The sequence below is a fragment of the Pelecanus crispus genome, chromosome 3, assembly GCF_030463565.1.
Source record: "Pelecanus crispus isolate bPelCri1 chromosome 3, bPelCri1.pri, whole genome shotgun sequence".
NCBI classification, from domain to species: domain Eukaryota; kingdom Metazoa; phylum Chordata; class Aves; order Pelecaniformes; family Pelecanidae; genus Pelecanus; species Pelecanus crispus.
In genome coordinates this window covers 26,370,496-26,397,709 of record NC_134645.1, presented here as the reverse complement: position 1 = coordinate 26,397,709, position 27,214 = coordinate 26,370,496, and the positions used below count along the sequence as shown (strand labels likewise).

Sequence of the window (27,214 nt, the reverse complement as noted above, 5' to 3'; positions counted from 1 at the left end):
TGGAGGATTGAAGGGTTGGTTACAAACCCAAATCCTTCTAGTGTAGACATGTTTCCTGGCCCTGAGTATCAGTTCCCAAGATCTGAAGTACATCTTTTTGTACTGTAAAATGTTATCATATCCAAATGCAATTTTTCACTCTTGAATTGCATGACATGATAATGACTATGTAAATTATGATAAATCATGTTTGGCACCTGTTTTATAGGTATATTCTTAATGCATATGATAGCTGAGATAAACTTTAGGAATAGCTGTCTTGCTTTAGTCCTTTTCAGGACATCTTGCATATATTCAGATGGCCACGGTGAAACAAGAGGCTGGTTCTTCCTGCAGAGAAAATGACACCACATCTGCCATGATTAGGGTTGAGATACTTTGCTGTCACTCACCCTTGCCATGTATCACTGATGTACGGTGCTAAAGCTGTTTCACTTGCATACATGGAAACAGACTTGAGCAAGGAAGGCCAAAGTAAAACGAAAGCAACAGTGCTCACCTCAAGCTTTGTTCATGGTTCTGAAACAGGAGAGTAAGAAGTGTGATGGTCATTAGGATCTTGCTCCTTTTCAATGTGAAAATCGTGCAAACATTAATGACAGCTAACAGTTTAAAGAATACGGCGTTCTCTCTTTTAAGAGAAATGAAGACAAGGAATCACATTAAAAGACTGTATTTCTCAATGCATTCTTCTGTTTAGAAAAATTACTGTCTGCTTTTTTGTTTTTCTTTTTTTAAAGATCACTGCTGAGAAAAATGACAGCTGGCTCTGTCTCAGTTCCTCAGGTCATACCGCTTCGAATCCCTCTTCCAGGGAAGGCTAAACATGAAATAGACACAAATACGCTCATAGAAATAAAATCAGGTATGAATAAGAGCTTTAACTCTATGTAAAACATTTTCTTATGTGTTCATTTGAAACTTTTAGCCTCTACACTTTTGTTTGCATTTAATTATGATCTTTATGAGTGCCCACTTCCTTAAGGAAGTTCTAAAATTAACCAACATGTTTTGATACACCAAATACACTTGCATTTAATTTTATACATTCAAACAACATTATCAACACGGGTTATTTCATACATGTTAGCAGTCTTAATTGCTTCCAAGATCAAGCTCTCAAGCTGTTGCATTTCACTTTGACGGCAAAACCAGCACTTGATAGTATCGTGTGCCAGGCTCATCCCAAAGGTTTCCCTTACAATTTTTGAAATGCCACCTTTCACCATGACAGAAAATATCTTTTCTGTCATTAGAACAGACAACCTGTTGCAATGTTTTCAGACAAAACCACTGCACAGCTATTTTATGAAGAGAAATATTGCTTATAATGAAATTGCATTTGTTGAGTAATTTTTCATGGGAGGAACAGCTTTGGTCACAAACATTCAGCCATTTATGGAACTGCTTTATTTTGTTTATGTGAGAAAAATCAAGCACAGTAGTGAGTACTTTGAAGCTTAGAGCTTGTTTTTCACAGGTTGACTACAGTTCAGCTAAGTACTTTCTCTGTGTCCTTCAGATACACCCGAGGTCTCCATTTATTACACTTTAGATGGAAGTAAACCAGAACTCATTAGGAAACCTGGCTGTGGAGAGCATAACACTTTTAAGTATAAGGGTCCTATTGTATTACCAGTTGGGAAAATAACAGTCAAGGCACTGGCAGTTACAAAGTAAGTATCCTGTTTTATTTTAGTTGTATTTTGACAAGGCACAGATGTCCCAGTCATGGGATAAAGCACTCCATACCTCACAAATGAGAGACGCCCCTTTTCCCAACCAGTTTGCAATCTAAGTGATCGTCATGGGTTGCATTGACTTCACTTTCTCATAACACTTTTTATCCATTAAATGTTTGTGTGGATGGATTATCTCTCGGATGTTGATCTCCTGGGCTGTGGATGTAGGCCAATGATCCACAGAGGCTGTGGGTGAGAAACTAATAAAATATGCTATACTTAGAGCTCATTCTTTTGAGCGTGATCATAAAAAATGCCAGAGGAACTAGTATGGTGTTTTCTGTGGTCATCCAGTGATTCAGCAGATTTATAGAAGCTGGTCTTCCCAGGAATCTGCTTAGTTTCTCCTGAAGGAGCACAGAATGCTAAACCTCACAGCTTAAGTACAATGTTAGTACAAGGGTAAAGTAAAAATACAATATATAGAAAGAAAACTGTATTTTGCTGTACAGCCACTGACTTTCTCCAAACTAATTCAATGCTTAGAGACAGAGAGAGGACACATGCATTCTCTGTTTGTACCCTCTCATATTATCTTTTATCTCCAAGGGAGCAGAAACTTACACTCCAGTTGGGGATTTGTGCTTGCTGTTCCCCACTATTAGCACCTGCAGCTAGCCTTTGCTTGTGTCTGCAGTGGAATATAATAGCACAAACCTAGACCTGTGTGTATTTTCTGATATCACTACCTGGATTAACATTTGTTTCCAGTATGTTTTTATTAGACATTTTTGGGTGGGCTAAATAGATGATCTAGAATGACAATAAATCCTAAATGGTTTGGTCATTTACAGCCATTTTAATGTTACTGCTGTAATTTAATAAATGGTAGAGCATGACGGTTGTTACATCAAATGAATAGAATGCAACCTGCTGCTTGACTGGGAAAATTAATATGGTATTACGAATGGAAGAAAACTCTTGCTCTCCTCTCTTTTCTGCGATGCTGGCACAGTAGTTACCCCAGAAAGCAGATACAGGAGTATCAAGAGTTTTACAGGTAAAAGATGTTGAGGGCTTAGAATATTCATACATCAATCAAGGTCCCTTCCAACCCAAAGGATCCTATGATTCTATGATTTTACTGGTAACTTGTTAGTGCACACAATTTAAACTGGAAATAAATTTTAAAAAGAACAAAACAAGGCAGTAGTTACTGAGAGTATTGCCCAGGATTATACTTATTAACCAAAATAATGACTGGCAAGCTTGGAAGAGATGTACCAGCAAATAAGCCATGTTCATCAGTGATTTACTTTTTGCTGCACGTGGGTTTGTGGCATGTATATAGCTTTCTGAACATTGATTTTCAGGGACTGCAGGGAGAGTACAATTGTAACAAAGGTATTTCTGGTAGAGTACAAGCAACCAAACATCCACTTCTCTGTTGAAGACAATGACAAGAATTTCCTAAAAGATATCACCACACAGGCAAGTTTTAGCAAATTTAACTCCTTGTCTGAATATAAAATGTTGTATGTATGGTATTACCTAGAGATTAAAACTTGATTGCCTATACTTTTCATATATTTTTTCACCTTTGTTTGACCATCTTTGCTGCCTCAGTCATTTTTGCAATACTAAAATTTCAAGGGGACATTTTTTTTTTCTTATTCGCTGGTATTTCATTACCAGTACAGGTCAAATATTTAAAAATACATTTATTATTTAAGATTTCCAAATGCCTGCATTGAAAATAAGCATGTACTTTAAAAATCATAACAAATAACTATAGAAAGAGAGGATTAGAGCAAAACCAAGTATTTCATCTGGAATTCAAATGGAATTACTTTTTAGGAGAGGAAAGGTGGGATGTTTACTACAAAACCAAAGAAGAATGGAGTGAATGTGGAAATCAAGCCTGCCTGGAGTGAAGCACCCCAAGATTTTCAAGGTGTAGTATTACTTCATAAGACTGAAATAGACTTCTGTCTTAGCTGAAAATAGGCACTGTAAGGTTTTCCTCTTATATCATTGGTAAAATATGGGTAATTTCAAAACCACCTCAGAAGACAGAACATCCTCTGGGAATTCAAATTTTGATTGTTCAACACTGCAAATAGAGAACAAAAATTAACTTCCATACACATCACATTACCTCTTAAAACATATTAAAAAGTCATTAATTTCTGAGCAACATAACAAGGCCCAGTCTATATTTCCCTTTGTGCCAGAAAATTCTGTTAAATTGATGGACTGCAAATCCTTTACGGAGTTCTTTACTGATGTTTGCTTGCAGTGAGATTCCAAAATAAGCAGACAAAACAGACATGAAAGCTTGACCTAAATTTTCTCTATAGATGAAGCCTGTTATTCTATGGTAATTGCAATGGGTCTGTTTGAGAGCAGGGAATTGTATTAATGTTTACTCATTAATTTACTCTTAGGAGCTGGGGTTTCTTTGAGCATGCAGGAAGGAAGAAAACTGTAGATAGAGAGACATACAAAAGTAAGCTCTTTCAGAGAGGAATGAGGTTTCTTCTAGTTTAATTTCCTGTAATTCCATGCAGTTTATTTGAACCCAAAATCTGGATGTCAAATACATTTTAAAATGTGCTTAGCTGTTGGAATTTAAAATGAGAGTATATAATATTCATGTTAAGATATATGTTAACTGCATGAAGTGAATGACAGTGGAATAACAGGATTGTAATTTTAGACTTGGAAACAGAAAGAAAAAACGCTCACAGGTCCCTGCAAGGACCACAGCTCCTTGCCAGTCATTTGGAAACAACAGTGTACAGAGGGGAATCCATCTCAGCACCACCAATAGAGTCATTACAGGTAAGCAAAGGGGTGTTGAGGAAAACTGTAAAAGGCTGTCATCAGAACTGAGCTCTAAAAAAATAAAGATGTGAAGATATGTGATCATTCTCATATAATCTCTCAGAAATTAATGCCTCTGGCTATATTATACAGTACTAAATTAAATTTACTGGTAATAATACACTGGAATGGGAATGCCCAAAGCAGTACACAGTTATCAGTAAGGACAAAACCGGGCAAAGCAAATTAACAATGTCTGCATTCCTACTAATTCTCCGCTAATACATTACTGAATCTGCAATTAGCAATAATTATTGCTATAGGTTGGCAAGTTGATATTTAAAACTTAATATTCAGTAACACTGTCTTGGAAATAAATAGCAAGACATTGATTTATCTTTACTGGAAGAAGCTGTGGGTCCTTAATGCAGCTAATGTGGGAATCAAGTGTAGCAGATAATCCTTACAGCAATGCATTTCGGTGTAGTTTGTCTCAAAAAACATCTTTAGAGGATTTGGTACTCTTCCATGCATTTTGCAAATATTTGCTTACTAAGGCTAAAGAATTACCTTTATTTCAGTTTACTAGTTCTTCTGCAGTGACTAGCCGAAAAAGCTTAGCAAGCACACAGGTGGCAAGGATCCAGAGGGAAACAGATTTCCTCAAGTAAGTGACTTCTCTTTTTGACATATTTGTCCTTGAAAACTGAGCAATTGCCCTTTGCAACCAAGTCGATAATACTGGGGGGCTCTATAAAAATGAGGATAGCAAAGACAGACACTGGCTTATAACTGGAGAATGTGATCTCAGTAGGGCACTGAAAATCCTTTCTCTTACATATAGTTTTATTTACATGTCACCGTACACAGTTATCAACTATCTTATAATCCTTTAAAAAAAATTCCTAACACCTGTAGGATTAGAGGAAAAGCTGTCTTTTTAAATTAGAGTACAGCCCTTACTGCTATAGGTGAAAACTGCTCACTGGATATCCTGGTTTCAGCTGGCATAGAGTTAATTTTCTTCCTAGTAGCTGGTATAGTGTGGTGTTTTGGATTTAGGATGAGAATAATGCTGATAACATAGTGATGTTTTAGTTGTTGCTAAGTACTGCTTATGCTAGTCAAGGACTTTTCAGCTTCTCATGTCCTGCCAGCAAGAAGCTGGGAGGGGGCACAGCCATGATAATTGACCCATACTGGCCAAAGGGATATTCCATACCATATGATGTCATGCTCAGTATATAAGCTGCAGGGAGTTGGCCAGGGGGCAGTGATCACTGCTTGGGGACTGGCTGGGCATCACTCAGTGGGTGGTGAGCAATTGCATTGTGCATTGCTTGCTTTGTATATTGTTATTATTATTATCATTATTATATTGTTATTATTATCATTACTATTTTACTTTATTTTAATTATTAAACTGTTCTTATCTCAACCCAGGAGTGTTTCTCACTCTTCCTCTTCTGATTCTCTCCCCCATCCCACCAGGGCAGGGGGAGTGAGCAAGCAGCTGTGTGGTGCTTACTTGCTGGCTGGGGTTAAACCACGACACTGGAGTAGTCTCACAGAACGTTAGTGCTGGATATTGAAAGGCTTTTTGAGCTACATCACTGGTTCCCCATGTTGCAGCAGTGAGGCCTGACACAGATTGTGTGTCAGGAGACTTGTTTACCTCACATGGTAAGGAAGAAAGTATGAAACTCCATAGCAGCCAGAGAGCTTTCTACCTTGCAAAGCTGTTTAGAGTTCAGAACCTCGTATCCTGGACGCTGGGGCATGGTCTGGTGGACAGCCATAGCTTGGAAACTACAACTGAGAAATCAGTGGCCTAAGTCCTGTTGCAGCAGGTTCCAGATTAATCATTATTATGCAGCACTATGTACCAAAACAAGCCCAGCCAGTTTGCTCTTATTTTCAGATGTTCACACTGTTCTTCACCTCGCCTGTCTGATCCCTTGGCTCACTTCTGTCAGGAATGTGGATCTCTTATCCCACCTGTGCCAGTACACCGCTTCCCACCCCCTGAAGGAGCGCAGGTCAGCAAAACATCATAACAATCAACAAATCCTCTTTGGCAAAACCGACTTCCTCAGCAAATTACACATTCAATGCTGGCAAAACCATTATTTAGTCACACTTCCATTTAGGAAGCTCTGTTCTGATTGTTTTGTTTTGTTCAATACCTTTAGCAGTGGACCCTATATAATTCTTAAATGATGGGCAAAATTAACCATAGATTACTTCAAGTGCCATGTATTTTAATAAGGATAACAACGAAAAAGTAAATTGTGTTTTATTCACTTGTGCCAGGAAACATCACCAAATTCAGATTCCTCCTCATCCTGTATCTTCAGGACCTGCATATGCATCTTACTCCAGTGCTGACTAGTGCAGTTAGTTTGTAACTAGTGCCTATGTCGTAGCTGTAGAAGATCCATTTAATATGCCTGAAACCTTAAACAGTGTCATGTGTGGGTGTATGTAAAGGCACCAATTTCTTTACAGTGATGCCTGTAACTTTCTTCCCTAAGCTCTTCCCGAGAGATAATAACCTGATCTAACAAGTCAATGGTGTATTTTTTTTTTCCTGTATCATCAGAAAGTTGTCTTGTCTGGGGCAATGCTGTAGTTTCAAGTGATGAATGAGAATATTCAGCACCTCTTTAGATTAGGTTCATAATTAGGACGACTTGAACTGCCTGCACACATTTTATAGTAGCATTTTTAATTTACTGCAAATTAACTTAATACCTTTCTGGCATGTTTTTAGTAGTCAGTAAAGCATTCTCTTTCCAGTTGTCTCCATATTTTCTCAATAGCCTTGGATCTTTCAGGATCGATATGAGCATCTGTTGCTGTCAGTTGCTATGCTTCCAGTGACTTTGCTGCTGATGTGGACTCTAACCAGGAAAATATTGAAAATCTCATTATAACCTTAATGATCTCATTATGGCCCTTAACGTGATGTGATGTGACTTTTTCTTCAGATGGCACCATGTCTTGAATGCAGACATCTTGTGCCAATGAATACACCCACTTGCCTTGTATGTGAGTCACCAATAGCTCCACAGCTGCAGCCCCAAACCAACAACTGCGTAAAGGTACTTGAGAATATATATAACGAAATAGCAATTTACCTCCTGGCATGCATTTTTCTAACAGATGACTTCATTACAAATATTATGATCCAACTTGGGTTTGTGTAATTACATTATATATATATATAAAATAACATTATATATATTATATATATATATAAATAACTATATATATATAATAACATTATAAGCTTTAAGAGTTAGTAGGATTAAAAGTACCTTGAATAGAAATAATCATTAAAGGTAAACCACACAAGCTCAGGAAGGCATGCTGAAGAGCACATGATGTAGCAGTCTGAATGACAGGAATGCATGCACTTGTGTTCAGTAGAGAGAGATTCTACGATTCTGTGATTTATGGCCTTAGTATTATGAAGAATTTTAAGTTTATTAAATATGTCCTCATTACTCTGCTTATCTCACTTGATTGTGTTTAGCACAGATGGTCTGGCAGGAGTCAGACTGTGGGTATATGCCCAGAACGTTAGAGTACAGTGTTGATCAGTACTCCAAAAGTGCTGGTGGTCTTAACTAGACAAAATTTGCCCTACAAAATACTCCCTACACAGGGGTATGGGGACCCAAGTAGGGGCCCTTCTCAGTCCCCCCGGTCAGGGGAAAGGGTGTCAGGAGGAGAGGACTGATACTGCATGTCCACAATTGTTTGCAGAGCTGGTGTTGGCAAGAAGGTTTTGGTTTCTATGATAGTGGGACCCTGTTTGAGGATCAACATCTCCTTAGGAGAGATGGGATCCACCTCACAGGGCAAAGGTGCCAGCAGGAGAGCTGGGATAGTAAGAAGGGTTTTAAACAAGAAACAACAGGGGAGGGAGGGTTACCAGCAGCCCTGTGAGGGAGTGAGGGACAGGGCTGACAAGCAAAGGGTCTTGGGTGATGTGGAGGAAAGGGAACACTTAATCCACAAAACAGGGCTTGAGTGAGGTCGCCTCAAGCATTTGCATGTAAGCAAGGAAGTGCCTATAAAGCAGCATGATGGGGAACCTCCCCCCACCAGACCCTTTCTGTGAATCAGCATGCTGGGGTCCCTCTCTGAAGTGCCTGGATACTAGCTCAAGCAGTATGGGGAATAAACTCAAAGAATTAGAGACCTTTGCACAGTTGCAGGGCTATGATCTTGACGGGACTACAGAGACGTGGAGAGATGGCTTGCATGACTGTAGGGGTGACATCATAGTGGGTGTCTGCTGTAGACCACCTGACCAGGAAGAACCAGTGGATGAGGCCTTCTACAGACAGCTAGAAGTAGGCCCACATTTCCAGGTCCTGGTCCTCATGGGAGACTTTAAGCACCCCAATATCTGCTGGAGGAACAACGCAGCAGGGCATAAGCAATCCAGAGGTTCCTGGAAAGCATTGATGACAACTGCTTGATAGAAGTGATAGAGGAGCCAGTGAAGAATGGTGCTCTGCTGGGTCTCATACTTTCAGAGAAGGAAGGGCTTCTTGGGGATATGAAGGTCAAAGACAGCCTTGGCTTCAATGATCACGAGATGGTGGTGTTCAGGACCCTGAGAGGAAGGAGCAGGGGCAAAAAGCAAGATCATGGCCCTGGACTTTAGGAGAGCAGACTTTGGCCTCTTCAGGGATCTGTTTGAAAAAGTCTAAGGATATCCTGGGCTGCATTTAGGAAGTGTGGTGCCAGTGGGTAAAGGGAGGTGATCCTTCCCCTCTACTCAGCACTAGTGGGGCTGTATCTGGAGTTAAGTGCCCAGTTCTGGGCTCCTCAGTAGAAGAGAGACACAGACTCTCTAGTATGAGAGCCCAACAAAGAGCCGCTAAGATGATTAAGGAACCGGAGTATCTGGAGGAAAGACGGAGACAGCTGGGACTGTTTAGTCTAGGGAAGAGAAGGGTTGGGGGAACATCATCAATGTATACAAATATCTGAAGGGAGAGTGTAAAGAAGACAGAGACAGGCTCTTTTCAGTGGTGCCCAGCGACAGGACCAGAGGCAATGGGCACAGACTGAAAAACTGGAGGTTCCCTCTGAATATCAGGAAACACTTCTTTACTGTGAGGGTGGCTGAGCACTGGCACAGGTTGCCTAGGGAGGTTATGGAGTCTCCATCCTTAGAGATATCCAAAAACCATCTGGACATGGTCCTGGGCAACCTGCTCTGGATGGCTCTGCTTGAGCAGGGTGGGGTTGGACCTCCAGAGGTCCCTTCCAACCTCAGCCATTCTGTGGTTCTGTGATAATTGCAAGGGAACATTTTTGGAAAGAGAAGGATGCTGAAAGGAAACTCTTGACTGAAGACTATCAGATAACAAAGGAGATTCCTAATCTGAGGGAGTTATCAGCTTGACGTCAAAGCAGATTATAGATGTTGGCCAAAATTTAATGCCTTATGACAACCTTCATGTAGGTGCAGACAATCCTGAACTAATTGGTGCCAACAATCAAAATATCAGACTCATTATTCTTAGCCCTTGTGGAAAATCACTTGTTGATAGCGACCATGCTAAGATCTTTTAGGGCACCCTCATGGTATATTATTATTATTAATTTTCCTTGTAGATACTGGACTGTCTGTTTTGTATGAGTGCAGTGACTAAGCAAACTGACGCTAATACAAAAAAAGATCTGGAGGTATTGATGCTGGATCCCCTCAGGGAAATGTACCATAGTTTAAAAAAAAATTGTCACCAAGATATGTAGATTTGTGATGACCAGGCAATATGGCCTAACTAAAGTCTGCAGCCCACAGCACAGACTTGAAGGATCTCTTCTACTGCAGGGCTGAATAACCACAACACTTTGTAAGATCAGGTCCTCTTCTTATTATTGTTGTTCACAGTTTTCAAATACCATGTGAAATATATTCTTTCTCTTATTTAAAAGGGTAAAGTAATTTGTCAGGCGTGTGGCACAGGAAATCCTCTTCACCATAAACACTGTGTGACTTGTGAAAGCAAACTGCCTGAAATACAGACGGTAAGGCTTCTTGCATCAATCACACTGGGGCTAATCAAATCAAAGCATAACATTCTTTTTCTTTGGAAAACTGAAGTCATACCCCTGTGTGCCTATGCTACAAAAGCAGAGAATCCCACCCCCATGCCATATTCAAGCCCAGTACTCCCACAGATGCTCCATCACAAATGTCCAGCTAAACATAAGTGTATTATATACCTTCAAGTTTCTCCTGTGGAGGTCAGGATTGCAAACACCCTTGCAAAAGCTCAGAAGGCTCTTAGAAAACACATAGTCTTGGCTCCAAAGGAGTCTTGTTTGTGTTCAGATTATTTTCAACTGCAATTGAAAACTTGAGTTTATATATCAGGAAGATCATTCTCGTTGATTTTGTGAAAATAAAATATTTTTTGCATTATTTTTCTTATCTCCATTTGCTGCTTCCCCTACATCCATACAGCTACTATGCTTGTATTTGGCTGTGACTCTGCACAGAGGTGAGAAAAGCAACAATAAATGTTCCCCCTAAAATTGCTGCTGTTTCAACTCCCCATTTAGCTTGCTCATGTGGCTCCTTAGAAGAATTTTACTTTCACTTCTGAAAAGTCTTGTATGAAAACCTTATGGTACGTTTCACTTCTCCAGGTTGTGATAAATACAGAAATGAGAGAATAATAATGATTTGCAAGTTAAAACCATGTGATTATATTGGCAATGTCCTGAGTTCTAAAGCTGTCAGTAGCTAGAGGCAAAGGTCTCACTGAGGTGTCATTTCAAAGTGAATTTCAGTAGGAATCTGTACTTACCAAAGATAGACATATGTTTAACTGCTTCACTGAATGTAGATATTAATATGTAGCTGCATATGTAGTTTGGCATATGACTTGAATGGTGAGACCTGTAGTAGCGAAGAGAGAAAGTTAAATGCTTACTGAATTATTATTAATAGTAACCAGATATTTGACTAGTAATAGTGATTAATTACTCATAACAATAGTAATTCCTGGATAGTTAATAATTAGTAATAATGTTGATATTACTATTAATGGTTATTTAATAATTTAGATTTAGAACATGTTTAGACTTGTGCTCTTGTAAATTTTACCTTCCAAATGAACCCCCAAGTTACAGTTACATGGTTCAAATTGCAATGTGGGCCACAGATGAAAACAGGGCTACTTCATGTTTACTTACTTGCTGTTGTGGTGTCTGTAATCAAAATCCTCGGGTTCTGTTCCTTATCCATATTCCTGACTTGCAGAGAAAATAAACTGCATAAGCCCTGAGGCAAAACCTAACAAAACATTTTAAGACCTATTTGTCCTAACTAGGATCTATAATCAATCTCTAGAAGTTTCAGCTGAAAAATCTGTTTTCTTTGGCATACCCATGTAAGTTAATTGTAGTAGGAAAGCTAGGTAATATGTAACTTGTATGAGGTAAAAGAGTGCAAAAAAGTATTTATGTAGCAAATATCAAACTGAGAGAAAACTCGATGTCTGAACACACTCTCCCTGCCATACTATTAGAAAGAAAGGTACAAAGAAAAATAGCTGTTGTGTTCTGGGTTTGAAAATACAAGTTTATCAGCAGAAAAACCTTCCTCTTAACTTCAAGTGTACTTATATACGGGGCCATATTAATAAATACTCAGTGTAAAAGGACATGATTTATAAGGAAATAGGTTTCTTTTTGCACTCAGTTCTGCTAAAAGCATTTAAAAATTAAGGCACATTTTACTGTAGTTTTGTAATGAAACAACCTTACAGGTTAGAACCAAGTCAGTCTGTTTCTTATTCTAAGTTGAAATCATTCTTTTAGGCTGAATATTACTTTGTTATCTAAGTAGCTTGCTTTCCTCTTTCACCTTATTTAGCTTGTGAACTTTTCTTCATAAAAAGTATTTTCTCCCTAATTCTTTTTTTATTAGCCCACGTTTGGACGACACACCCCACCGCCTTATCCCAGCCAGCAAAGGAAGACAGTTTTGTGCTCGAAATGCAATCATGTTAACCAATGTGATGCCCGTTTCTGTGACTGGTGTGGAGCCAAGGCACGTGTTCTCGGTGTCTGTGTTGACAAATCTGTTTTTATTCATCTGTGACCTGCAGCAATTTCAAACTTATCTTTCCAAAACTCTTGTCAGTTAGTACATAGCTTATTATTACCAAAATTCTTGCTTAGAGCACATAGGATTAAAGAAAGAAAAATTAAAGGCTTAGATGACATCCTGGCCCCATGTCAGTCAGGTTTAGAGGTGTACACAAATTACCATGGGTCAATGAGCATCAGCTGATTGCACCAGTTGAGATGCAATAGCTGTGAACTCAGCCAAAGTAACTTATCCATCAAAGGTTAAAGTATAGGCTAACCTAATGCAAGTTTTCCCATATCTACTCTGGGTTATGATCACCAGGTTATGATACAGGTAATCGCCAGAGATGAGATGCTGCATGCAATTTTTTTTGGCTGAAGGCCTCATTAACTTCACTGAAGACAAGTACTTTCTCTTAACTGCTGCTCAGTAGAGCTTTTGCCTGCTACAATCAATGTAAACGGTTTCCTCTGGCATATATTTTTATAAGTATAGCATTTCAAGCCAAGATCACACTTGGGGAGAATTTTTTTTTTTCCTGTGAGCTGAGTCTACATAAAATTTTAAACACTCCCCTATATGCATACATAACCATTGGTCCTGTACTGTACCAGGGGACTCAGGGTGGTGGGGGCAGTGTTAGAATTGAACAGGAAAGAATTGCAGTCAATATTCAGTATCAGAGCACACACTAGTAATGACAGGGTTTTGCCAAAGAAAATAAATATTTTTGAAAGTGTATGTTAAAAAAAAACACACCAAAATTCTAGATCTGTCTGAAAAAAATGTTTGCCTCCATAGCACCGTGCTGAGATAGCTGAAGATTTACTGTCTTGCATCTGCCAGTGTGTTAGCAGTCTGGTATCCTGGTTAATATTTCTGGTTTAATAGCTTTAGGTAGTGCTACTTTACTTCCTTTTAATTCATGTCACTGCTTTTATCTTTCCTGAACCATGCATCACATGTTTCTGCAGTGACAAGTGTTTCATTCAACCTTTCCAGCCTGGACCTCCTCCATCCTACTTTACTTGTTTCAAGTGTGGTACAAGCAACCGTCCCTATGCTCGCTTCTGTGGGTCCTGCGGTGTTTACATAGAGCCCCCGTCAAGGGTGGATTCTCAGAATGGCAGTCTCATGGATGCTGGGGACTCACTGGGGTTTTCTGAGGTAAGACACACAGTATTACAAAGCCATGCTTCAACACAGCTAAAGGGCTATACATGCGGGTATACATCGGCAGAACTCTATTCATTTCCTCTTCGAGACAACATTGTGGTCTGTAAGCACGCTGACGGCAAAACTGAGGATACGTTTATTCTGAGAACTGCTTTCTGCCAAAAAGTGGCCTTAGCCAAAGGTCTTAATCCAGCCTTATTCTAAATAGGAAAGTGAGAAACAATCAGCTTTCCAAAAGTCTTAGCTCTTTAAGTACTTTTATTACTTATGAATTATTTGCATCCTTCTGATACAAGGTATTCTTTCATGCATATGTAACAGTGCTTTGAAAACTCCGTTTTAAAAAAAAGACCATAATACTCAGCAAGGCCAGCTTTTGTCCTACAAAAGCATATGTGTCGTTCTGCTGGCAATCATGAAGAGTTTTGCTTTTGCTTGAATATTTGTGATAAGTTGCTTCATTGTTACAGACTGGTGATTAAAATCAAGAATTGTTACTGATTCTTCCTACTAGCTTTTTCATTCCTTTACAGTTTAGTATACTGTTCTAGTTAATTTCTGCTTGTAAGCCATTTAATTATATCTAATTATATTACTTACACTTTTCCTTCCCCTTCACTCCCCACAGGCTAAACGATTTCAAGCTCAAGTTGCCTGGCAGCCTCTTCCTATTTCCTTGCCCAAATCCAGGGCAGAACTAAAAGAAAGAGAAGATAAAGGAACCCAGACCATTGGACTTTTTTACCCATCTAGCAAACTGTTGGAAAAGAAGGAGCTTGAGCTGATTTCACAAAAACAAAAGCTGGAAAAGATGAGTGATCATAAGCCTCTCCTGACAGCCATTAGTCCTGGAAAAGGTTAGGAGTTTTGATTTTATGTTTTCTAAACAAAGCTGCAAGGTATGACTGTGCTTTTTCTTGAAAAGATTATAGTCTATGGAATGTGGCATCAGTAGGACACTGATCTACATCTTGACAAGTCTGTCTTCCCGCCAGTCACTTGTAAATGCAGTGCCTTAGAATTCAGATCACTGATCTCCATCAATAGCTAAAAGAAAGCCTATCAGCAATACCAGAACTATGGTTACTGACCCCTGTGCGGCCTTACTAATTTGCTAGCAGTTCGATTTCTTCAGATCCTATGAGATCGGGGCAGGTGTCCTCTATTTGAATTGGAAACCACTGAACAACCACCCCATCTCCCCATCCCCTGCAATGTGAAGCTCAGTTAGTACTGCGATAGTGCCTGCTGGGAGTACTGTTAAGCAAAACTCTGAGACACAGGGGACCGTAGCTCTTGAAAAATATGATGAGGCTTGTCTATGTGAAGAACTTGTTTGGGGTGCTGTTGTGGAATAAATTCTAGAAGTTTCGGAAGCAAAGGAAACTAAACTAGAGAAAGGGATTCTTCACAGGATTACAAAAAATAGGGTTGCTAGAAACTTTGAGAGCTCTTGTAGGCCCCACTTTCCAGCCCCACAAAGGTGTCAGTACATGTACATCGCTCACTGCAGAGACCATCCATGCACAGACTACTGTATCAGTACTGCAAACAATTTTATTTCACAGTCCCTGGTTTGGTCAGTTAGTTCTTTGTGGAATCACTTGACTGTTTGCTGTCATTAAAAAGTTTGCAATTTTTAGAGATTTTAGTTTTACTGCCCTGGGAAAACTCCAAATTCAGCTCTCTGGATCCCAAGCCCTTGAAGACAGTCCATCAGTATTTATTAGGGACCTAATAAATGGCCCAATTTGCAAAATTGTCTTTAATCTCACAGGGCAGTCCAGCTGCGCAGTCCACAGAATTAAGTTAATTTTTAATAACTACAGCATGAAACCATGGTTACTTTTTTTGATCTGCTTTCCCATCTCTAGCTCTTTTCTACAATCAGAGGGTCAACGACTCAGGCCATTATCAGAGTTATTTATCTATTGGGTAGAAAAAGTTACTAATGAATGTTAGAATTTCCTGTTTTGACTCTGTGTATAAATATCCAGATGATGCACTTTTATTTTTAAAATTATCACTAGGGAAATCTGTTTTCCTACTCCTTTACTCTGAAATGTGGCCTGTTCTCTTAGACATCAATGTAGGAAATACAACACTTGACTCAACATGTCAGGGAGCTTAATTTAGTCAGAGATAATAAAGGATTGGCCTGGAATAGTGCTGAGAAGAAAAAAAAAAAAAAAAAAGGTAACTGAACATTCATATATCTCTATCAGAAGTACAGCTCCTGACTTGTGAGTGAGAACTCCTTCCACTGGGAAAGGTTGGGAAGAAATTCTGAACTGCTTTTGAACTATTAATTTTTATCCATTTAGCAGAGGTAATTTTGTTGAAGTTGCACTGTGTAATGTATTCTCCTCTAGACCCTGCCAAGGACTGAGGAACATTTTTCATTCTGTAATTCCATAAATGTCTGTTACAGTCAAGTCTTTTATGCTGTTTCCTTTCGTTGATGCTGAGCTGTATATATGGCTTGAAACTACAGGTATCAACAAGACCATACGCTATCACCCAGGGAAATCTTGTTTATATATGCCAAACGTGTCCATTACTTTTTTCAATACAAATAGTATCAGACATTTGATATTAAAGTTTTTAAATACAAGTGATTTAATAAGGGTTGGTTTGTTTGGATTTTTTTTTTTTTATTTATTTCTTGACCTGTCAGCCATTTACTAACCTTCTTTTCTTTTGTGAAGATTAAAAAACACCGGTTAGGACAGGGGGAAATAACAGCAGCACCAAACCACTAATCCTCTGATATGTACTGTATTTTTTTTTTTTTTTCTGTACTTTCAGTCTGTTTTGAATAGGAGCCAAGTCATTTACCAGGTAAACTTTACAAAGAAGCCTCCCCTTTTCTAATGTAACAAAGAGTAAATCAGTGTGATATAGGTGTAATCAACTACTGACAGCATGAATTTAAGTATTCCATCAGTGCTGCCAAAAATCCTTTTAGATGTAATAAAATGTCAAACGTGCAAGAATATGTTCCTGGCCATCTGGATTTTTTTGAAATAAAATCTGAGTATCTAGGCTAGTTATGAACCAGTTTCTTGCAAGTAATACCAGCTTCTCTGGAGGGATCACTCACCAAGCAGTAGTCTACCTTAGACTTTTTTAATTACTATCTTCAACTTGTATTAACTTTTGCATGTGAAACCATGGCAGGGAGCAATTTATGTTGCTCTGTTGATCCTTTTTATATTCCTTTAAAGCTGCCTAACAAATAAGACTTGCTCTTTTAGTTTGTCATATTTTCTACCAGTTCGATATTGGAAGAGTCCTCCAAGCACAAAAATCCGTGTGCACTTGCCTTTTCTTGTAAAAGTCAGAGCAGCATTTTTTTTCTAACTTGGCTTCTTTTCACTGTTTTGAGCTTCTCCATACATGAAGGGAAGGGTAAGGTCAGAGCAACTTCACTGTGTAAGTTAAACAAGGTGACCAAGCCTACAGAATTTATTTACAACAAAATAAATCATACTCTGTAGTTTTCATAAGCATGCTCAAAAATAAAATTAGCCAGATCCTGATAACAATCATTTAAGAATGAGAACAAGTCCTTTTGTTTCTTTCTCTGATCAAAACAGAACATTGCTTCAGAAATGCTTGGAAATACTGCAAAAACTCTAAATGGCTTAAGATGAGTTTTGAATCCAGGCACATTCAGCCTCTCATGTTTCATGCCCTGTACCAGCATAAAGGAATTCTGACTCCCTCCCAGAGATCCTGACAGGCAAAAGAGCAGGAATGCTTAAGTTTTTAATATACTTTCCTATATATAATTGAAAGGCATTTGTTTGGGGAATAATTTACACAGACCAGAATGCTGTACAGGTTGAGTTACTATGTCTTCAGTTTTCAGATTTGGCTTATTGTTACCTGTCAGCAATCTCAGATCAACTAAAAATCGGTTCAATAATGCACAGTTGCTTAGTTGTAATATTGTACTTTTTTTTTTTTTTTAAATGATCTGGAATAATGTGAGATTCTCCTTCACACGGGGCCAGTTTTAATTCCAAAGGACAATTCCAAGACATGGTTTCGTTGTGAATAGAGGTGCCCTAAGAATGAATTACAACCTATGGATAAGAAAGCATGTCACCTTTTTTTAGGATATAACTTGCTTCTCCTTTTCTTGATCAGATGAATTTTCTAAAGAAAACTTTGATTTTTTTTTTTTTTTTTTTTTGTCTCAGTGAAAATATGCTATCTTTTAAATCATCCATCACATGAGTGGAGGAAATGTTAATCACAGTTTCAGGGATTTTTCTCCTGCTTAACTCTCTGTGATCAGGTTACTGGAGGAAACAGCTGGATCATGTCTGCGCTCACCTTAGAAGCTATGCTCAGAACAACCTTGAATTCAGAGCACTGATTGGAGAACCTCGAATGGGAAAGGTAGGAAGGAGCTTGTAAGTAGTATCTTCCTATACAGCCTCATGAAAAGATTGTTGTGGCTGCTAGATAAACACTGAAAAAAATGTCTGCCTTTTCTTTATACTTTGACCTGTTTGTGTGTGTAATTTGTTTTATTTTGTCATTCCATTTTTTTGCTCAATCTTTTACCAAAGATTTTTTTCAGCTTTCTTTCCTATGGCAATTTCTATTCTTCTCTCACCTCACAGCTATAAGGGAAATGATAGAAGCCAGAAAGCCCTTGCTCAGCTGCTTTTATAGTATCCCACAGCAGGCAAATCACTGACATCTGTGTAGTCGATCAGTTAAATAAGCCCTGCTAGAAGTGGGATGTAATGATATGTTTGCCTCTGCTCCGGACTGGATTATACCAGCAGATAGCAGCAATTCTCTTTGGCTACGCAGTCTACTTCTAGTATAAACTATACCAGTATGATAGGAACAGGGTATCACTTTTCTTACTGGAGATGTAGTCTTCAGGATGTCACCTAACTGCATTAAAATGATTAAAGGGGTGATAGCAAGAAGGTGGAAACTGGAGATTGTTCCTAAAGAGTCCTAGAAGATAGGGCTGGTATGACTGAGAGATCATTTGGTGCCTGTCCTAAGGGAGGATCAACTCTGCCTAAACTGTTCCTGACAGATGTTTGCCTTGAAGCTTTTCAAACTCACCAACAATGGAGATTTCACAATAGCCCCAGGCAGTCCATTTCTGCACTCAATTATCCTTGCTGTTCAGCTGCAGTACTGTATTGCTTTCTTTGGCAGCCCTGCTGGGTTAAAGAGTTGCATCCCCTCACGCTGCTTCCTAGGTGCTGCCAGCACAGCTGCTTGTGGTAACGTCCTGTGGACTGGATCAGCGACTGACCCAGGCTAAAAATAGCTCTGGAGGGAAAAAAAGGGCATCAGTGCTAGTACAAAAGTAGGTCGGCAGTGAGCAGCTGGAAGTGGGATGCAGGCAGGAGCAGGGTTGGGAACTCCTTGAACTGGCATAGCTACTGGGAAGCTTTTTCCCAGTGTCTGACCTAAGTCTCCCTTGTTAAAGTTCAAGCTCACTACTTCTTAGCCTGTCCTGACTAATGTGACACACCAGTCAAAAAAAACCCCAGTTTTAGCACATAGAAACAACTACAGAAAAGTTCATGAATACTGGGGGTCAGAAATCTAATTGTCATTTGGCAGATTACACTCTCAGGAGGTATAACGCTCCATCAGAAACTTTGCATCTGAATTCTACACCCACTGAGACCTACTGGGTCCACCAATATGTTCAGAAGCTGTAGTACAAGTATAAACATAAAAGATACCTGCTTGATGGAGATGAGGTGTAAGTCCACTGCAACTTGTTTCCCTTGCTAGAGGATTCAAAAAGATATACCTGAAAAATATTAAATTGCCTAGAGAAGGCTATTCCTGCTGCTTCTTTTGTCATCCTATTGTCTTGAAACCACTGCCCCCAAATGTAACAGAATTGATTCAAAGTAGATGCCAACTATATGAGTTTAATGCTGCTTTTTCAGTTTTCCTGCGGATTAGAAATATAACTAACCTTATCTCGAAATTCTCAACCTACTGCAATATAACCTTGTCAGCTTCATTCCACTTCTTTATAATCCCCTGTGTACTTATTTCTGTATAACTTCTTGTCTTCTTGCCAGCAGTACTGTCTCAATGAATTGATATAGAAAGGTGCCCACGTTTTACTACAGACTGTGCTTCCACAGACTGGTACAACTAAAGCAGCAACCAGTTGTCACTTGGAGTAGGGAGTCCTAAGGACAACACAGCCTTTCATGCAGCTGCAAAATCTGGCTGGAGAATGACTGAACTTTCATGAAACGTAGCATTATCACATCTTTTGGATTCATTTGGCATTTCAGTCGTTCTGATATTTCCAGTTACTCAAAATACTACCTGCCCCTTGCAGAGTTAGATGGGAAGTATTGGTACAATATCACAAGTAGGCAAAGGCCACGTGTGTGATTTTGTGTATTGGCTCCATAATAAACTCAATCGGCAAGAGTTATTCCTAAAACTATTTCTGTGTACTTTTTGTAAGAGATACTAACGGCTGCTCTTTCCCTCTAGATTAATTCTGCTACCATCCATGAGGATGACTATGAAGTCACTATTACATTGAATTACGCTCTTGCTATTAACAAGGTCAGTTTGGGGGATGAGGTCTATTGTTAGGCAGCTGGTCTAAAGCTGTCGCTAGACCAGTCAGTGTAATGTCGATATATTTTAAATTCACATCTAAACAAGAAATTCTTTTGTTCAGAGGGTGTTAACTCATCACTTCAGAGAAAGAAATCTTTTTCTGTTGAAGCTGGCTGAACGGGTATCTTTATCTGATTAAGCCAGACTTCATGGTTACATTGCTATCATCTTGCATTTCATTAGTTTGCTATTAATATTAACATTCTTTTTTCAACTGATGTTGTTTGAGCATTCTAGCACCCCTTAGCTCTTGATCTTAGAGCCTCCTTTTTTTCAGGCTGCATATTGTGCTCTTAAGAAACAAGCTTAGTAATTTTCAATAGTTTGGAGATAACATTTGCCAGAGCTCCTGTTAACCCTATTCAAACACTCAAAATCCCTACCTCCAGAATTACCATGTTCCAAAAACCACCCACGTATTCATTTCCAGCTTTTCAAAGATGAAAATCTACCATTTCAAACATCCAAAATTCAGACTGTATCTCTTGTGTAGAATCTTTAAGAGCTTACCTTGCCAAGTGGTGCCTGAAAATGTGTATCACGTCATTTCACAAGTGAGGAGTTAATCAGATCTCTCAAGTGGTAGACACACTTTCATTTGGATGAGAATCTTCATTTCCTTAAATGAGGTTGTTTCACTTTTTTCTTTTTTTTTAAATCAAAACAATTACCTAACGCAAGGTCTAGAAAAAAATACTACATTATTTTGCCTCAGAGTCCAATTACATATAATAATTTGTCTTGTGCTAATTTGAGACTGATATTAAAAGCCTATATATTTTTTCATAAGCAACACCACTGTTTTGTGCCACTAAGATTATAACAGCATTACATGATAATCTGATGAACTGCCTGCATTTGATGATTCTACAGGATATTCATAATAATAAACCAGTGAAGTTCAGCAGTCATTACTTGAATACTGTGACAGAAGTCGGAGGTGGACAAGACGGCAGTCAGACTAGTTTTGGTGAGATTTCTCCCCCCCCCCCCGTCTTTATCATAGACCATAAATACAGTAGTCAAGAATACAAAAGTAGGGCTTGGAAGGTTAGACACTGAGATAGGCAAACAAATATATTGGCACATTCTGGGCCTACTTAAGTTGATCTTTAAGTCTCCAAATACGGCTGAGTTAAGATTTAAGCAATGTACAGACTGTCAAAAGCTCATGGGAATGCTCCATCCCTAGAGAACAGCTGGAGAGGCCAGTAAACTGCAGCCGCAGCTCAGAGCAGCGTCTTTATTATAGCGATAGAACTCTAGATGCTTTGCATATTCTTTTACAACAGGAGCTATAAATGTCAATATTCTCTCTACTTTTGAGCTGTGCCAGGGACTTCAGCTTCAGCACATTTGGCAAAGATAAGAAATTATGAAATACATTCATTCTAGACCTAGTTTTCAGAGATGCTTAACTTGCATCTCCCATTGGTGTCAGTAACAGCTCAGCATTTTAGGCATCTCATATTGGACTTAGGTTTTCATTAAATCAACTAGTTGTAAAGTCAGCATTAGAATTCAGAAATTCCTACAGTAAAATTTGACATACTTCAATTCACATATATATTTCTGCTACCGCGTGCTTCTAATCTGTAGTGCTTTGACCCTGGCTGGATGCCAAGTGCTCATCAAAGCTGCTCTATCACTCCCTTCTCAACAGAACAGGGGAGAGAAAATATAATGAAAAAGCTCGTGGGTCAAAATAAGGACAGGGAGATCACTCAGCAATTACCATCACGGGCAAAACAGACTCGACTTGGGGAAAATCAGTTTAATTTATTACCAATTGAAACTGAGTAGGAGAGAGGAGTGAGAAGATGTGTAGGGTAATGAGAAATTATACCAAATCTTAAAACACATTCCCTCCACCCCTCCCTTCTTCCTGGGCTCAGGTTCCCTCCCGATTTTCTCTACCTCCTCCTCCCAAGTGGTGCAGGGGGACAGGGAATGGGGGTTGTGGTCAGTTCATCACATCACCTCTGTTGCTCCTTCCTCCTCAAAGGAGGACTCCTCACACTCTTCCCCTGCTCCAGCATGGGGTCCCTCCAACAGGAAACAGTCCTCCACGAACCTCTCCAACGTGGGTCTTGCCCATGGGCTACGGTTCTTCACGAACTGCTCCAGCGTGGGTCCCTTCCACGGGGTGCAGTCCTTCAGGAGCAGGCTGCTCCAGCGTGGGTCCCCCATGGGGTCACAAGTCCTGCCAGCAAACCTGCTCCAGCGTGGGCTCCTCTCTCTGCACAGTTCCTGCCAGGAGCCTGCTCCAGTGCAGGCTGCCCACGGGGTCACAGCCTCCTTTGGGCATCCCACTGCTCCGGCACGGGGTCCTCCATGGGCTGCAGGTGGATATCTGCTCCACCGTGGACCAACATGGGCTGCAGGGGCACAGCCTGCCTCACCATGGGCTGCACCACGGGCTGCAGGGGAATCTCTGCTCCGGCACCTGGGGCACCTCCTCCCCCTCCTTCTTCACTGACCTTGGTGTCTGCATAGGTGTTCCTCTCACATATGCTCACTCCTCTCTCTGGCTGCAGTTTGTGTCCCCAGTGTTCTGTTGGGTTTTTTTTTTTCTCCTTCTTAAATATGTTATCCCAGAGGCACTACCACTGTCGCTGATTGGCTTGGCCTTGGCTGGCGGCGGGTCCATCTTGGAGCCAGCTGGCATTGGCTCTGTCGGACATGGGGGAAGCTTTTGGCAGCTTCTCAGAGAATGAACCCCTGTGGCCCCCGCCCCGCTACCGAAACCTTGCCACGCAAACCCAAGACATAATCTGAGATTTGGCAAGTGGCAGCCACGGCACTAGGAGGTAGTTTTCTGGAGTGTCAATAATGTGACTGTGATTCCAGGCACTCCAGTCGCACCAGCTCAAAGGGTCCCCACATGCTGTGTAATTTCTTTATCAACCCTCCTGCACATTGGTAGATTATGTCTCTTAAAAACAATGAACGTACATATCTATTCAAGGTCCTCTAGTCTTGTTCTTAAGTATTTGGGAGCTAAACAGCATTGAAAAATTGTAAGGTTTTTGGTCAAAACAATTAATGAATCCGAGTCAAGCCTGTTGAATAGCTGCAGCTAGTTAAAAGAAGACTCAAACCCCCCAAACTCCACATTTAATTGAATCTTCATTTCAAAATAGGAAGTTTTTAAGTCTGCCTGAGTGTAAACCCTTTGTTAAAACCAGTCTGATGTGCAACAAATATTTCATCACTTTCTCTTGTAGAAAATGGATAAATACTGCTTTCATTTCAACACAAAATAAAATATTTTTGTGGATAAATTATTTCCAGATCTCTCCCCCAAGTTCTTGTTAGGATACTGACTTTGCTTTGAATTAACACTTGTTTCCCTTTCTGGTAGGCAAAGATGATGATAATCTTTTTTGTTCAAGAGGCAAAATAAAAAGAACAAAGTCAAGAACACTTACAGAAAGAGAAGATAAGCTCCCCGTACGTATCTCCTGCCAGTACAGGAAAAACTACCTATAGAGCAGCACTAACTTGAAGGAGGGCATCCAAGGGTAAAAATAGAATGCTTTTAACACTGATGGGGGTGGTGGGAGGAAAGGGGACAAAAGTGCAACTTAATATAAAACCTGAAAATTGGTAGCTGATATTTATTACAGAACTGGAAATAACCAAACATTTTTGCTACTAAGAGCTTAATTAGATTGTTGCTTACATTTTTGGACCCATTCTGTTTTACTGACACAGCATTAGGCCTAAAGACTGTTGCAGACCAACTTTGTTGCAGGTTTTTCTGAGAAACAACATCAGATGGAGGCATTATTGTCTTCCCTTGACCCTTACTACTTGGTTTGACTCCATAGGACATACCCTTGGCTGTGCTAGAACTACCGTTTGCACAGTCAGACTGAACTAAACAGGGGAAGATGATCTACACAACAAGCTTTTAAGTCAGCTCAGTTTTCCCATCAAGCTGAGATATCAGCACAATAGAGGGCTAGCTTAATGCAAGAAGCAAGGCTTGACTTCCACCACAGACCAAATATCCTGGAAGCACTGCCTACTAAATGGATTGTCATTAATGTAATGGAAAATTTCAAAACGGAAACGAGCATTAATCTAAGCTTGGATCAGTTAGCCAACTCAACAGGTGGAAGAAGATATAGAGCTTTATGATGAGTCCAGAGATAAAAAATGCTTGGTCAAGTGATTGGGCTTTCAAAAGGAGACAGGAAGGAGGTGGAAGGCTGGGAAGAAATAAAAGGGAAAGGTTTTATGTGTTGTTGTTGCTTTGTTGTTTTAAGATACAGTAAACTAACTTCTGTGAGGCAAAATATACTAATTTTTTAAATAAAATACTTCCACAAGTTCTGGAAGCTTCAAACTTTAATCCTATAACAAAGAACTTATGCCCATGTTTAATTTTACTGTGGTAGCAGATCCTTGTACAGCCCTGGGAGAGCTGCACTGATGTAATCATTTGCAGATACATTTGCTGAATCAAGACCTCAATAGTGAGATATTAGCCTGGGTTATCCAACACTTGCTCAGATTCAGAAAGACATTCCCACAGAAGGGTCATGGATTACTAATACTGAGGATCAACTACACTGCATTCATGCCACTGTGTGCATTTTCCACCTTTACTCAAAGGCAGAATACGGCCCACCTACTTGTATTTTCACTATGTGAAATGTTACCAGCTATTTTCTGTGTTTCCACAGCCAGAGTCCAGACAACTACTGGACGAACTGGGTCCAAATGGGAAAGGAAGAATCACCTTGGTAGAACAATTACTCAGTGAAGTAAGTTACTGCTTGCTGAAGTTTCCCTTTCCAACTCTCTGACCATTTACTGCATGAACATCAGCCTGGTATGCAACTTCAACTTTTATGCTTAGGAGGCAACATCCTTGCAATACAACTGGCTGCCTTCAGATGGAAAGAGCATTTTAGACAAGAAACAGACGATTTCACATTTACATATGTTCTTCCCAAATTTCTATTTGGCTGGTGTGTACGGCATTCTCCTCTGGGTTTGTCAAGGCCATACAGAAAGAAAAATATATTAATTTTATAGTTTAGGGTCAAGTCCTCCATATAGCAAAAGCAAACATAACCTCTACCTTTTTGCTGTGTGGTAAGGCACATCCTGACTGTGGGATATAGTTTGACTGCTCTTGTTATATATATATTTACTCTGGCTTTGAGCTAGGAGATGACAAACATTTTCAGAAGAAACATGAAAAAACAATACCACACAATTTGAACATTTCTCTGTCTTGAGCATAAAGTCCATCTGCCAACTTAAATTGGCATAATATTAAAGCAAGGTGGAAGCCAAAGAATCTTTATGGCTTTTAACAACTCACCTTCCCTCTCCTGTGCATTCTAGGGAGCTGACCCAAACTGCATCAGTGACGAGGACCGACCTGCTCTCACAGTTGCTGTCCTTAATAAGCACGCGGAAGCAATCTCCCTTCTTGTGCAGAAAGGTGCTGACATTGACCAGCAGTCAGGACCGTAAGTGAGCACGGATTCTCTGTCTCAGGTCTTTTGAAGTTTTACCAAAAAAGCACTTGTGCTCCAATTTTAGAGAGGATTAACCTCCCACCCTTCCTCCACAAACATGTAGTTGAGGACCTCCTTTCAAAGCCAAATTTAAAAAACCCAAACCAACCTGCAACTGAGCAAAGATAATAGTATTCACAGTCCTTCTTTCAGTTGCCAGCTTTGAAGATTTCTCATAATTTCTGTTGGGAAAAAAGTTGTTCTACTGAACTCCTTCCCCCATCCACTTCAACTTAATATGATAAAACCACAATAAAGCCTACCAAAAAAAAAAAAAAATCACCACAACTCCTAATATATTCTATATCCTCCTATTAATTTTCTTTAGTTTAATTTGCTAGATCACTTCTCCACGTACCAGGACAGTTTCCTCAAGTAACAAGTACATTGCTCATTCCTCCTTTGCAGGCACAACAACACTGCTCTCCATGAGGCAGTTCTACTTGGACTGGAGGGAGAGGAGTGCATCCAAGTCCTGTTACGGTGAGTACCGCAGCTGGGCCCCTAGTTCAGCTACAGGCTACCCACAGTCTGCTTGCACAGATCTAGTTGGCAATAATGAAGGGCCAGAGCCTGCACAAGGCTCAGCGCTCTTATCTCACAGTTGTGTCCCTGCATGAAGAGGCATCCAGAAATTCTGGTTACTCTGCATCAGCATTTACCTACAAGCCACTTCACTAAGTCCAGTAACTTGGAATGAATTTAAGTAGCTTAAATCAATCTGTTCTTTATTTACAGCTGCAATGCAAGCATAGAAAAGAAGAATGCAAACGGGCGATCAGCATATGATTTGGCTGTTACAGCTGGAAATAATGACATTATTTCATTGTTCACAAGTAAGCTTGGATAGGGAACATTGGGCAAACTTACAAAACTCAGGAACATTGGTCTCATCAGTGTGTGATTGCAACTGCCTCTTCCCCAAGATGGAGCTGGAGGTTCTTTGAGTTTGAGAGCACCTAAGCGCACATGTCCAGTTCTGTCTGCAGACTTCACAACCCTGTACAATCAACTCAGGCCCCATAACAGCGAACTATTTTGTGCAAGATTCCCCCATTCCTTCCCAGCAGTTCAGAGCACAGTTCTTCACTGTCTGTGCTGTGTTCTGCAAGAGTTCTTTTCCTTTCCAAACCGGTGCAAGGAGAGCAACCAACCAAGGCACAAGGACATTTTAAGGAGACCTGATGAGCACTGCTTAAGACAGGTTGACA

General features: G+C 39.8%; 1 protein-coding gene across 1 annotated transcript; it reads left to right on the top strand.

Annotated features, from left to right (window-relative positions):
* The first annotated feature begins 756 nt into the window (after positions 1-756).
* DZANK1 (double zinc ribbon and ankyrin repeat domains 1) lies at positions 757-26,853 on the top strand. Its single transcript, XM_075707893.1, has 20 exons — positions 757-865; positions 1,556-1,676; positions 3,056-3,173; positions 3,540-3,636; positions 4,402-4,526; positions 5,090-5,175; positions 6,430-6,547; positions 7,499-7,612; positions 10,473-10,565; positions 12,475-12,597; positions 13,642-13,806; positions 14,444-14,672; positions 18,122-18,225; positions 20,332-20,406; positions 21,337-21,433; positions 23,828-23,916; positions 25,158-25,238; positions 25,828-25,955; positions 26,412-26,486; positions 26,742-26,853. Exons 1-20 carry the CDS (start codon positions 757-759, stop codon positions 26,851-26,853), a joined length of 2,259 nt encoding a protein of 752 aa, XP_075564008.1.
* The last annotated feature ends 361 nt before the right edge of the window (positions 26,854-27,214 follow it).